Below are 15,350 nucleotides of genomic sequence, written 5' to 3'. Positions count from 1 at the left end.
GGTACAAACCTCTCCCAATAAAAAGTTCACACGCTATAAAAACATCCTATTTAGTGTCTGGGCCTGAGCTCATGTGTCCTTATTATAGACCCTTCACCCCTGGGTATGAGCTCATGTGTCATTATAGACCCTTCACCCCTGGGTATGAGCTCATGTGTCCTTATTATAGACCCTTCACCCCTGGGTATGAGCTCATGTGTCCTTATTATAGACCCTTCACCCCTAGGCCTGAGCTCATGTGACCTTATTATAGACCCTTCACCCCTAGGCCTGAGCTCATGTGTGCTTATTATAGACCCTTCACCCTTCACCCCGGGGTATGAGCTCAAGTGTCCTTATTATAGACCCTTCACCCCTAGGCCTGAGCTCATGTGTCCTTATTATAGACCCTTCACCCCGGGGTATGAGCTCATGTGTCCTTATTATAGACCCTTCACCCCTAGGCCTGAGCTCATGTGTCCTTATTATAGACCCTTCACCCCTAGGCCTGAGCTCATGTGTCCTTATTATAGACTCTCCACCCCTAGGCCTGAGCTCATGTGCCCTTATTATAGACCCTTCACCCCTAGGCCTGAGCTCATGTGTCCTTATTATAGACCCTTCACCCCTAGGCCTGAGCTCATGTGTCCTTATTATAGACCCTTCACCCTGGGGTATGAGATCATGTGTCCTTATTATAGACCCTTCACCCCGGAGTATGTGCTCATGTGTCCTTGTTATAGACCCTTCATCCCGGGGTATGAGCTCATGTTTCCTTATTATAGACCCTTCACCCCGGGGTATGTGCTCATGTGTCCTTATTATAGACCCTTCACCCCGGGGTATGTGCTCATGTGTCCTTATTATAGACCCTTCACCTCGGGGTATTAGCCCATGTGTCCTTATTATAGACCCTTCACCACTGGGCCTGAGCTCATGTGTCCTTATTATAGACCCTTCACCCCTGGGCCTGAGCTCATGTGTCCTTATTATAGACCCTTCACCCCTAGGCCTGAGCTCATGTGTCCTTATTATAGACCCTTCACCTCGGGGTATTAGCCCATGTGTCCTTATTATAGACTCTTCACCCCTGGGCCTGAGTTCATGTGTCCTTATTATAGACCCTTCACCCCTGGGCCTGAGCTCATGTGTCCTTATTATAGACCCTTCACCCCGGAGTATGTGCTCATGTGTCCTTATTATAGACCCTTCATCCCGGGGTATGAGCTCATGTGTCCTTATTATAGACCCTTCACCCCGGGGTATGAGCTCATGTGTCCTTATTATAGACCCTTCACCCCGGGGTATGTGCTCATGTGTACTTATTATAGACCCTTCACCCCTGGGCCTGAGCTCATGTGTCCTTATTATAGACCCTTCACCCCTGGGCCTGAGCTCATGTGTCCTTATTGTAGATCCTTCACACCGGGGTATGTGCTCATGTGTCCTTATTATAGACCCTTCACCTCGGGGTATTAGCCCATGTGTCCTTATTATAGACCCTTCACCACTGGGCCTGAGCTCATGTGTCCTTATTATAGACACTTCACCCCTAGGCCTGAGCTTGTGTCCTTATTATAGACCCTTCACCCCGGGGTATGTGCTCATGTGTCCTTATTATAGACCCTTCACCTCGGGGTATTAGCCCATGTGTCCTTATTATAGACCCTTCACCACTGGGCCTGAGCCCATGTGTCCGTATTATAGACACTTCACCCCTAGGCCTGAGCTTGTGTCCTTATTATAGACCCTTCACCCCAGGGTATGTGCTCATGTGTCCTTATTATAGACCCTTCATCCCGGGGTATGAGCTCATGTGTCCTTATTATAGACCCTTCACCCCGGGGTATGAGCTCATGTGTCCTTATTATAGACCCTTCACCCCGGGGTATGTGCTCATGTGTACTTATTATAGACCCTTCACCCCGGGGTATGTGCTCATGTGTCCTTATTATAGACCCTTCACCTCGGGGTATTAGCCCATGTGTCCTTATTATAGACCCTTCACCACTGGGCCTGAGCTCATGTGTCCTTATTATAGACACTTCACCCCTAGGCCTGAGCTTGTGTCCTTATTATAGACCCTTCACCCCGGGGTATGTGCTCATGTGTACTTATTATAGACCCTTCACCCCGGGGTATGTGCTCATGTGTCCTTATTATAGACCCTTCACCTCGGGGTATTAGCCCATGTGTCCTTATTATAGACCCTTCACCACTGGGCCTGAGCTCATGTGTCCTTATTATAGACCCTTCACCTCGGGGTATTAGCCCATGTGTCCTTATTATAGACCCTTCACCACTGGGCCTGAGCTCATGTGTCCTTATTATAGACACTTCACCCCTAGGCCTGAGCTTGTGTCCTTATTATAGACCCTTCACCCCGGGGTATGTGCTCATGTGTCCTTATTATAGACCCTTCACTGGAGTATGATCTCTTACATCCTTATTATAGACCCTTCACCCCTAGGCCTGAGCTCATGTGTCCTTATTATAGACGGGGATTACAGCACGGAGTTTATAAATAAGGGGGGACACACGATACTGCTCACAGATATAAGGTGGGCGCTGCACCGGAGTGGTGACATCCTGGGGGATTTTGCTTGGTCTTCTCTCCTGGCATGGACAGGCACAGGGTGACAGCCAGTTTACTGGTGCATTGTCAGCGACATTCAGGGCTCGTTGCTGGGCACTGGTCGTCATGGCAGCCAGATAGTGCCGCTTACAGACTTAATATACAAAGAGGGCCCACAATGCAAACTTCAGAGGCCTAAAGAGGGTGACTCCCCCCTAACACCCACCCCCCAACTCAACTGTAAAACTCTCAGTTCAGGTTTGTTGGTGAGACACAGGACGGAGGACGCCAGGCCGGGTGGTAACCATTGCCGAGTGCTCGTAAGATACATGTGGTAATCCTTGATATAGCAGTGCTCGTGTCTGTGGAGCAGCGTTGTCGTTACACTGTCTCTATTTAACATTAACTTGTTGAATGTGTCCGGCAGCTTGCCAGTCTCCTCCACCAGTGAGAGGATTATGGTTGTACCTCCCAGGCTGGTTTCCATACGATGCTGCGTCCACATGATAGCGTGCCACGCGGTCCATGATGCACCTCTTCCCATCACAGCCAGGTATGCCATTTTCTTCTATCACAGTCTTTGGAGGGCCACTAGTACAAGTTTTGGACATGTGACTTGGTTTCTAGGGATACAGAAGGATCGGGAAGGTGTGCACTGTTGTGGTAATTCTTCCAATATTGCACTCGTCCCGGCCTCCTGCGTTGCTGGGCTACTCGGCTGCATTTCGGAGCTCCTCCACCATGTTTGACGCCAAGCCCGTGTACTGTGATGTGACTCCAGCTCCTGCATCCAAGTATTGCTTCACCAGTTTGGAAGAACGACCTCTATGATCCTATGCCAACACCCCCGGAGTCCAAGGATCGCAGGGACTGGTTTATACAGTCTATGTCCAACTAACCAAACCGAACAGGCTGCCGCCACCTGACATCCGTCATCTACTCTGTGGTATAATTCATCCATCCACAGAAGATACGGGTCACTCTCCTACTACCCCATGTTACATCTCCTCATTCCCCCAGAACCCCACCGATACATCTCATTCCCCCAGAACCCCACCGATACATCTCCTCATCCATCCACCAGACATCTCATTCCTCCAGAACCCCACAATAGATCTCCTCATTCCCCCAGAACCCCACCGATACATCTCCTCATCCATCCACCAGACATCTCATTCCTCCAGAACCCCACAATAGATCTCCTCATTCCCCCAGAACCCCACCGATACATCTCATTCCCCCAGAACCCCACCGATACATCTCCTCATCCATCCACCAGACATCTCATTCCTCCAGAACCCCACAATAGATCTCCTCATTCCCCCAGAACCCCACCGATACATCTCCTCATCCATCCACCAGACATCTCATTCCTCCAGAACCCCACAATAGATCTCCTCATTCCCCCAGAACGCCACCGATACATCTCATTCCCCCAGAACCCCACCGATACATCTCCTCATCCATTCACCAGACATCTAATTTCTCCAGAAACCCGCAACACATCTCCTCATTCCCCCAGAACCCCACCGATACATCTCCTCATCCATCCACCAGACATCTCATTCCTCCAGAAACCTGCAACACATCTCCTCATTCCCCCAGAACCCCACCGATACATCCCCTCATCCATCCACCAGACATCTCATTCCTCCAGAACCCCACCAGACATCTCATTCCTCCAGAACCCCACAATAGATCTCCTCATTCCCCCAGAACCCCACCGATACATCTCCCCATCCATCCACCAGACATCTCATTCCTCCAGAACCCCACAATAGATCTCCTCATTCCCCCAGAACCCCACCGATACATCTCATTCCCCCAGAACCCCACCGATACATCTCCTCATCCATTCACCAGACATCTCATTCCCCCAGAACCCCACCGATACATCTCATTCCCCCAGAACCCCACCGATACATCTGCTCATCCATCCACCAGACATCTCATTCCTCCAGAAACCTGCAACACATCTCCTCATTCCCCCAGAACCCCACCGATACATCTCATTCCCCCAGAACCCCACCGATACATCTCCTCATCCATCCACCAGACATCTCATTCCTCCAGAACCCCACAATAGATCTCCTCATTCCCCCAGAACCCCACCGATACATCTCATTCCCCCAGAACCCCACCGATACATCTCCTCATCCATTCACCAGACATCTCATTCCTCCAGAAACCCGAAACACATCTCCTCATTCCTCCAGAACCCCAATACATCTCATCCATCCACCAGACATCTCATTCCCCCAGAACCCCACCGATACATCTTCTCCTCCATCCACCAGACATCTCATTCCTCCAGAACCCCACAATAGATCTCCTCATTCCCCCAGAACCCCACCGATACATCTCCTTATTCCCCCAGGACCCCACCGATACATCTCCTCATTCCTCCAGAACCCCACCGATACATCTCCTCATCCATCCACCAGACACCTCATTCCCCCAGAACCCCCACAACACATTTCCTCATTCCCCCAGAACCCCACCGATACATCTTCTCATCCATCCACCAGACATCTCATTCCTCCAGAACCCCACAATACACCTCCTCATTCCCCCAGAACCCCACCGATACATCTCCTCAACCATCCACCAGACATCTCATTCCTCCAGAACCCCACAATATATCTCCTCATTCCCCCAGAACCCCACCAATACATCTCATCCATCCACCAGACATCTCATTCCCCCAAAACCCCACAATATATCTCCTCATTCCCCCAGAACCCCACCGATACATCTTCTCATTCCTCCACCAGACATCTCATTCCCCCAGAACCCCACAATATATCTCCTCATTCCCCCAGAACCCCACCGATACATCTCCTCATTCCCCCAGAACCCCACCGATACATCTCCTCATTCCTCCAGAACCCCACCGATACATCTCCTCATCCATCCACCAGACATCTCATTCCTCTAGAACCCCACAATACACCTCCTCATTCCCCAAGTAACCAACCAGCATATCTCCTTATCTTTTCAGTACCCGAAAGATGCGTCTCCTCATTCCTCCAATATGCAACAACCGCATCTCCTCAGTCCCACCACTCGACACACGCGTCTCCTTATACCTTTGGTACCCAACAGACAAATCTCCTCCATTCTGCACCACCCAAGATGCATTACCTAATACCTCTATCACCCAACAGACGCGTCTCCTCATCCCTACACCACCCAATGGATGTCTCCTCATTCTTTTACCACCCAACGGATTAGTCTCCTAATTCTTCAGTAATCAACCAGCAAGTACCCTCATTCCTCCAGTAACCAACAGATGCGTTTCCCATTTCTCCACCACCCAACAGATATCTCTTTATGCCACCAGTTACTGACCAGCACGTCTCCTTATCCTTTCAGCACCCGACAGATTGTCTCCTCATTCCTCCAATATCCAACAGACGCTCATTCCTCCACCACCCAACAGACACCTCTCCTTATTTCTCCACCGCTACATAATTTATTCCTCCAGCACCCAAGAGACGTGTCCTCATTCCTCAACCACTGCACTGATACATCTCCTCATACCTCCAGTACCCACCAATATATCTACTCATTCCTCCACCGCTCCACAGACATCTCTTCATTCCTCCAGTACACGACCAGAACGTCTCATTCATCCATCACCTCACTGATACATCACCTCATACCTCCAGTACCCACCAATGTACCTCCCTATTCCTCCAGTGCCCTACCGACATTGCCTCATTCCTCCAGTCCCCGACCTGCATGTCTCCCCATCCCTCCACTGCCCAACAGACGCAACTCCTCATTCCTCCTTCCACATCGCCACCTTATTGTTTCATCATGCAACAGCCCCCAACTGATATATCAGCTCAATTCTTCCACCACCCACATTTCTTTAAATGCACAACCAACACACTGACCCCACAAGTAAAACACTGCCTCACCCCCCCCCTGCCACCTGGTATAATTCTGTACCCGAAACATGCCATCTACTGCGCCGATCTTCCATATTGCAAAGGGTTCTCCCTATGAGAATTCCTCAGTCATGACAATTCTTTACCTGAGGGCGGCTCAGGTCATATGATGGTAAACCTCGGAATAATTATGGGATTTATATCCCAGGGGGCATCATTATCGACCCTCCTGCAAAGTATCAAGACACCACACAAAAGGCAAACACTAAAAAAACTCAAAAACTTTATGAGTAGTTGTGGGACATGGAGCAGAAGGGTGTGAGATGCCACCAGCTGAAGACCCGGTCCAGGCAAGTGCAGTTCTAGTCCCATGTCCATGTTATGTCCCCCTCCAGCAGAACCAGTCATTACAATGCTCTCACTGGCAGCAAGGATCTTGGTTCTCCCATAAGGATGCAAAATCGGGTGAGAGAGAGAGAAGTCGGGTCCTCTCCTCCATGTGTGGACGTTCAGGGCACCATTTGTCTCCATACATGGAATGTACTTAGCCCCCTTGGCACATTCTGACCACAGACCCAGGCACGGTAGGGTGGAAACACATAACTGTGGGGTAGGAGGTTTATTCTCGCCCTTCCAGTAGAATCCGCCTGTACGGCTCAAAGTCTTCGGGAATGGTGTCTGCCAGGAAAAGAAAACGGTGAGAACAGCAAAACAAGCCCACACCCCCCCAACGTAGCTCCACAGTCTCCCACACGTGTAACATCTACACCCATACACACCTGCCACCATGCACACCTACCAACATCCACACCTGCCAACATCCACACCTGCTAACATCCACACCTGCCGCCCTCCACACCTGCCGCCCTCCACACCGGCCACCATCCACACCTGCCACCATACACACCTACCAACATCCACACCTGCCAACATCCACACCTGCCGCCATCCACACCTGCCGCCCTCCACACCTGCCACCATCCACACCTGCCACCATACACACCTACCACCCTCCACACTTGCACCCCCCAAACACACCTACCACAAAACACACCTGCACCACCCAAACACACCTGCACCACCCAAACACACCTACCACCAAACACACCTGCACCCCCCAAACACACCTGCACCCCAAAACACACCTACCACCCAAACACACCTGCATCCCCAAAACACACCTGCATCCGCCAAATACACCTGCACCCCCAAACACACCCGCCACCACCAAACACACCTGCCACCACCCAAACACACCTGCACCCCCAAACACACCTGCCATCCCCCAAACACACCTGCCACCGCCAAACACACCTGCCTCCGCCAAACACACCTGCCTCCGCCAAACACACCTACACCACCAAACACACCTGCCACCATCCACACCTGCCACCAAATACACCTACCACCATAAACACCTACCATCATACACACCTGCACTCCCCAAACACACCTGCACCCCAGAAACACACCTGCCACCATACATACCTGCCACCATACATACCTGCACCCCCATACATACCTACCACCAAACACACCTGCTAGTAATTCACACCCACACATTACACCCGCCTTCACACCAGTACACACATTACACCCGTACACACATTACACCTGCCTTCACACCCGTACACACATTACACCCGTACACACATTACACCCGCCTTCACACCCGTACACACATTACACCCGCCTTCACACCCGTACACACATTACACCCGCCTTCACACCCGTACACACATTACACCCGCCTTCACACCCGTACACACATTACACCCGCCTTCACACCCGTACACACATTACACCCGCCTTCACACCCGTACACACATTACACCCGCCTTCACACCCGTACACACACATTACACCCGCCTTCACACCCATACACACATTACACCCGCCTTCACACCCATACACACATTACACCCGCCTTCACACCCATACACACATTACACCCGCCTTCACACATTACACCCGCCTTCACACCCATACACATATTACACCCGCCTTCACACCCAACACACATTACACCCGCTGTCACACCCATACACACATTACACCCGCCTTCACACCCATACACACATTACACCCGCCTTCACACCCATACACACATTACACCCGCCTTCACACCCATACACACATTATACCCGCCTTCACACCCATACACACATTACACCCGCCTTCACACATACACACATTACACCCGCCTTCACACCCATACACACATTACACCCGCCGTCACACCCATACACACATTACACCCGCCTTCACACCCATACACACATTACACCCGCCGTCACACCCATACACACATTACACCCGCCTTCACACCCATACACACATTACACCCGCCTTCACACCCATACACACATTACACCCGCCTTCACACCCATACACACATTACACCCGCCGTCACACCCATACACACATTACACCCGCCTTCACACCCATACACACATTACACCCGCCTTCACACCCATACACACATTACACCCGCCTTCACACCCATACACACATTACACCCGCCTTCACACCCGTACATCCATACATGCTAGTTACTATTACACCCGCTCACCATTCTCTTCGGTCTACGGTCTCCATAGTCACCTGTTCACACTCACCATTACATCTATACTGTAAGTTGGACCAGATGATGTTTTCTTGAGAGAAGCAGAAGACCCCCAGTCGTCCTCCCCGCATCGTGGTGTCTATGAGCACCCCGGAGTCAGCCACCAGATCCACACCCTCATACAGCTTCACCCTGAGGGGACGTCACATGCGGATATTACAGGACAGTAAAGCACAGACCCCCAGCAGATCCATCTACATTACTCCTTCTCCCAGAGTTCTGCAGCTCGTCGTTAACCCTTTGTTGTGGCTGCAGTGAGCCCCACTGGTTTCTACAGGAGGCCACATAGCATCTGGTTAATCTGCCAGCTCTCCCATGCCATGACCTCATCGCTGGCGGGCACAGTGGAGGGCGTTATTAGGAAGCCCAGCACGAGGTCACCTCCAGGGGCACAGCACAATCCAGTTCCCAGAAGCAGAGTATTGTTCATCCACTTTCCATATGAAAGGCGGCTCGCTCTTATTCCTGACAGGGATTGTGTTGGGGGGGGGGGGGGGGTTGCGGCCTCGCTCCCCGCTGATATCATCGCTTCAGTGAACAAGAAGAGGGGATATTCGGCACATTTTGACGAGTCCCCCCCTTTCTGGATATACTTAAAATGAACCCCCCAATGGCTGCATATAATAAATAGAGGGGATGTTGTAGAGGTGGAGGGAGGAGAGTCAGGTGGTACTAGAGTGCAAGCTCCGCAGCACAGTCCCCTGACATCTCACATAAGTACATGGTACTGACTGCATGATCTTACCTGATATAGCCCACTTGGGGCCGATGCATCAGCTGCCAGCGGTACGAGCTCTTGTCCTTCCAGCCAACGTTGCGGGGGTCCTTCCAGAGCAGGCGCACCTGGTCAGCGGTGTGTCCCGTGTGCCACAGGGCGTTCCGCAGATATTCTCCGGGTCCTGTCTTTGACTTCACCGCCTGGAGAAGAAGAGTTCAATGATATGATGGAGCTGGATTAACATGTAGGCACCGCCACGGAGCCCCCACCACAGAGCCCCCCACCACAGAGCCCCCAACCACAGAGCCCCCAACCACAGAGCCCCCAGCCACAGAGCCCCCAACCACAGAGCCCCCAGCCACGGAGCCCCCAACCACAGAGCCCCCAACCACAGAGCCCCCAACCACAGAGCCCCCCGCCACAGAGCCCCCCGCCACAGAGCCCCCCGCCACAGAGCCCCCGACCAGAGCCTCCAACCACAGAGCCCCCACCAGAGCCCCCAACAGAGCCTCCAACCACAGAGCCCCCCTCCACAGAGCCCCCCCTCCACAGAGCCCCCCGACTACAGAACCCCCCGACTACAGAGCCCGACCACGGAGCCCCCCACCACAGAGAGCCCCCGACCACAGAGAGCCCCTGACCACAGAGCCCCCTGACCACAGAGCCCCCTACCACGGAGCCCCCCGCCACGGAGCCCCCCGCCACAGAGCCCTCAACCACAGAGCCCCCCAAGAAGGGAAAAAAAGAGTCAAGTCAAAACCAGCATGTATAATATACTGAGATCATGTTACGGGGGATCATTTATAATATTAGGGGGTCATGTATATTATTAGGGGGTCATGTATAATATTAGGGGTCATGTATACTGCAGAGGGTGGAGCAGCCTAATAATGAATAGTTGGGGGGCAGCTCTGCTCGGGTACGACCCTCTGTAGTGACTCCTGGAATTCCTCACCTTCAGCTGCAGGCCCGGCTCCGCCACAGCTCTGAACGGTGTAGCCTGCCAATATGTCTGCTCCGTCTGCTTCCACATGACTACATAGAAACTGGCGCTGTCCTGGTAGCTGAAAATGAAGCCAGCGTAGTCATCATCCGTGACCGTGTTCACATGGAAGGTCCCCTCAAAGTCCACACCATTGAAAGCGGTGTACCCTGCAAGAGAGGAGACTCAGGAGAAGGTGCTGGCGCCGGCCGGGGGTGCGAGGGGTCACGGCTGGCGCTGGGCGGGGGTGTGAGGGGTCACAGCTGGAACTGGGCTGGGAGTGTGAGGGGTCACGGCTGGCGCAGGACGGGGGTGTGAGGGGTTACGGCTGGCGCTGGGCGGGGGTGTGAGGGGTCACGGCTGGCGCCGGGCGGGGGTGTGAGGGGTCATGGCTGGCGCTGGGCTGGGGTGTGAGGGGTCACGGCTGGCACTGCGCTGGGGGGGGTGAGGGGTCACGGCTGGTGCCGGGGTGTGAGGGTTCACGGCTGGCGCCGGGCAGGGGTTGTGAGGGGTTACGGCTGGCGCTGAGCGGGGAGGGGCAGCTTAGTCACCATTATATGTCCTCTTACCTACTGCCAGGCCTGGATCACTGTTCATAGTCTGCACGATCTCCATCCCCTGCCAGGATGACACCAAGGAAGAAGTCAATACAACATGGAGGATCCACAACCATCATCCGCTGATCCTAATTATCCACGGTCCTCCAGGGCAGTACAAGGGGTCAGAGAATTACACCAGGGGAGGTGAACACTGGCTTAGTCCTCACTCCCCCAATTCATTAGAAGTGGGGGGATAAACAGCGCCGGAGCCACTTATCTCCAGTGGAAACAAATGGCTGAACAGGAAGCTCCATCCCGTTAGATCCCGACAGTCGCCCTGGTGAAGGACTAGCAAACCCCGCATAACACATATCACAGCGCTGGACACCAATGGAGGAGCCCACAGTCTATGACCCGCCATGTGGAGACACGACAGTATCATCCAGTATAACCAGGGAGGCTGCGGATAATAGGAGTGAAGGTCCAGCCTTACCCCGCACATACTGCTGCGCTACTTTGGTGTTGGGGAGCACTGAGCCCCTGTAATGATTGTGTCATAGACAGGAGCACGTGTAAAGGGGACGGATCGGGGGGAAGTAGTGGGGGGGCATGCAGCGTGGGAAGACTCAGCGGGTGGGGGGATGTAGTGGGGGGGCATGCGGCGTGGGAGGTCGCAGCGGGAGGGATGTAGAGGGGGGCATGCGGCGTGGGAGGTCGCAGCGGGAGGGAGGGATGTAGCCGGGTGGCATGCGGCGTGGGAGGACGCAAAAGGTGGGGGGATGTAGCGGGGGGCATGCGGCGTGGGAGGACGCAGCAGGTAGGGGGATGTAGTGGGGGGGCATGCGGCGTGGGAGGTCGCAGCGGGAGGGATGTAGAGGGGGGGCATGCGGCTTGGGAGGTCGCAGCGGGAGGGATGTAGAGGGGGGCATGCGGCGTGGGAGGTCGCAGCGGGTGGGATGTAGCGGGGGGGCATGCGGCGTGGGAGGACCCAACAGGTGGGGGGATGTAGCGGGGGGGCATGCGGCGTGGGAGGATGCAGCGGGAGGGAGGGATGTAGAGGGGGGCATGCGGCGTGGGAGGACGCAGCGGGTGGAGGGATGTAGCGGGGGGGCATGCAGCGTGGGAGGACACAACGGGTGGGGGGGCATGCGGCATGGGAGGTCGCAGCGGGAGGGAGGTAGCGGGGGGGGGGCATGCGGCGTGGGAGGACGCAGCGGATGGGGGGATGTAGAGGGGGGCATGGGAGGACGCAGCGGGTGGGGGGATGTAGAGGGGGGCATGGGGCGTGGGAGGACGCAGCGGGTGGGGGGATGTAGAGGGGGGCATGGGAGGACGCAGCGGGAGGGATGTAGCGGGGTGGGGGCATGCAGCGTGGGAGGACACAGCGGGTGGAGGGATGTAGCGGGGGGGCATGCAGCATGGGAGGACGCAGCGGGTGGGGGGATGTAGCGGGGAGGACACAGCGGGTGGGGGGATGTAGAGGGGGGCATGGAAGGACGCAGCAGGTGGGGGGATGTAGCGGGGGGCATGCAGCGTGGGAGGACGCAGCGGGTGGGGGGGGATGTAGCGGGGAGGACGCAGCGGGTGGAGGGATGTAGCGGGGGGCATGCAGCGTGGGGCCGTGTTACACGGACATTATAACGGCAGGGACATTACCTGGTTTAACACCACCCAGTTTGGATCGATTTGAGCATCGCCCTCTGGATCCAGAATGACGGTCTGATAGGCCCTGAAGTCGGTGAGGGTCACCTCTGCGCTCTCGGGACAGACATCGTGATGATCAGCCACAGAGTCATTATCAAAATCCACCTCGCACACGTCTCCGATGCCGTCCCCTGCAGGTACACCGAGCGCTCATTACCTCCACGTCTCGCGCCCCTACCCTCTCCCGATAACTGCTCCCGATCCGCTTACCGTCCGTGTCCTTCTGGTTGGGGTTGTGGATGAGCCGGCAGTTGTCCGGTCCTGGGGGGATGTAGTCTGGAATTCCATCGTTGTCATCATCCTGGTCGCACTCATCTCCAATACCGTCATTGTCTGAATCCAGCTGGGAACTGTTGGGAATGTCGGGACAATTGTCCTTGGTGTCCTGGTGACCATCACCATCCCTGAGGAATGAGGAGTTTCAGACGATGAGGCCTCTTACCCAACATCCCCTGAATGATCACCGTCCACCCAGCATCAGACCAGACGAGGAGACATCAAGGTGCGGGTGCAGAGACCGTCACCCACCAGTCACCCACGATCCAGCACTGGAGACCGCTCCACCTGTAGAAAACCCCTACAGGAAGTATGTGGCTCACCTGTCCTGATTAGTGTCACACATGTCGCCCACCAGATCACTGTCAGCATCTGACTGGAGGGAGAAAAAAACATATCAATATATATATATATCCTACAGCTATAGAGGACAGGTATATATCACCTACAGCTATAGAGGTCAGATATATATATATCACCTACAGCTATAAAGGACAGGTATATATATATATCACCTACAGTTATAGAGGTCAGATATATATATCACCTACAGCTATAGAGGTCAGATATATATATCACCTACAGCTATAGAGGTCAGATATATATATCACCTACAGTTCTAGAGGGCAGGTATATAGGGGTATGAGACTACAGGAGTATTATTACCTGTGTGGGGTTGCTGGTCTCGGGGCAGCTGTCACAGGCATCTCCCACACCATCCAGATCTCTGTCTGTCTGCAGAGGATTTGGCACTTTGGCACAATTATCCAGCATATTCGGGATGCCTGTACAGGAGTACAAAAGTGTAAAACCACATGGACATTAATATGTTGTGAGACAGTAAAGTCATTGAGGGAAGGTACATTTCCCCTAGAATCCTGTCATATGTATCCTAGGCTCCAGGGAATGAGTAGTTCTTGCAATAGAAAGCTCTAGCTTTCCAATCTCGGCTTAAGGAAAAGCCGGAAAAATGGGCCTGGAGTTGGATTGGAGAAGAGCAGGGCGGGTTCCCCAATCCCTAGTCCATCTCTGTTTGTAGGACAAGGCTGCTGCTCAATTAGCTGCACCTGTAGCCTGTGTATAAAAAGGTGCAGACACAGTGTGTGGAGTCTCACCCCTGACTCAGACCGGAGACTACTAAGGCTGGAGTAGCATGTATGCTATGTGAGTAAAGACCTGTGTTACTTTGTGTCCAGTGCCTGGTAGGAAGGCACTCGGTATAGTTAGATAATATCTTGTTTAGTTAGTGCTCAGACGAGCAGGATTTATTTTGTATTTTGCCTTGTTGTACAAGAGACTGTTTCTTTGACAAGAATAAAAACACAGGCAAAGCCCTGTTATGACTTTTAATGCACGGTGTCCCTGTCTCTGGCTACAAAGAAACCGCTGTACCAACCTCTCCTGATGCTAAACCCTCTCATAGGGTGGCCGATGTGGGCACGGTCTTAAAGAGACATACACCTATTTAAAAGGACTTTTGCTGCTCCAAGCGGAAAATCGTTGCTAGGGGCAGCAACACAATTTTTTTTCTCGCTTAGAGAGTGCTTGGATGTATATAGGCCGGCATATATAGAAGCACATACACAGTCATATATATGTATATAGGCCGGCATGTATAGAAGCACATACACACTCATATATATGTATATAGGCCGGCATGTATAGAAGCACATACACACTCATATATATGTATATGGGCCGGCATGTATAGAAGCACATACACACTCATATATATGTATATAGGCCGGCATGTATAGAAGCACATACACACTCATATATATGTATATAGGCCGGCATGTATAGAAGCACATACACACTCATATATATGTATATAGGCCGGCATGTATAGAAGCACATACACACTCATATATATATATATATATAGGCCGGCATGTATAGAAGCACATACACACTCATATATATGTATATAGGCCGGCATGTATAGAAGCACATACACACTCATATATATGTATATAGGCCGGCATGTATAGAAGCACATACACACTCATATATATGTATATAGGCCGGCATGTATAGAAGCACATACACACTCAT

The 15,350-nt window shown here is 52.9% G+C and overlaps 1 protein-coding gene across 1 annotated transcript in view; it reads right to left on the bottom strand.

The window, feature by feature from the left end:
• Positions 1-6,711: 6,711 nt before the first annotated feature.
• LOC142665110 (thrombospondin-3-like) overlaps positions 6,712-15,350 on the bottom strand; it is a 39,341-nt gene continuing 30,702 nt past the window's right edge. Inside the window, exons 14-22 of the mRNA XM_075844656.1 lie at positions 13,962-14,080; positions 13,619-13,671; positions 13,230-13,423; positions 12,972-13,150; positions 11,346-11,394; positions 10,750-10,946; positions 9,822-9,994; positions 9,069-9,208; positions 6,712-7,128 (exon numbers count right to left, since the gene is read on the bottom strand). Of these exons, the coding sequence (XP_075700771.1) occupies positions 7,070-7,128; positions 9,069-9,208; positions 9,822-9,994; positions 10,750-10,946; positions 11,346-11,394; positions 12,972-13,150; positions 13,230-13,423; positions 13,619-13,671; positions 13,962-14,080 (1,163 nt within the window). The 3' untranslated portion in view covers positions 6,712-7,069. The remainder of the gene's footprint in view (positions 7,129-9,068; positions 9,209-9,821; positions 9,995-10,749; positions 10,947-11,345; positions 11,395-12,971; positions 13,151-13,229; positions 13,424-13,618; positions 13,672-13,961; positions 14,081-15,350) is intronic.

This window comes from Rhinoderma darwinii, chromosome 12 (assembly GCF_050947455.1).
Source record: "Rhinoderma darwinii isolate aRhiDar2 chromosome 12, aRhiDar2.hap1, whole genome shotgun sequence".
NCBI classification, from domain to species: domain Eukaryota; kingdom Metazoa; phylum Chordata; class Amphibia; order Anura; family Rhinodermatidae; genus Rhinoderma; species Rhinoderma darwinii.
This window is presented reverse-complemented; position numbering and strand designations above follow the sequence as displayed.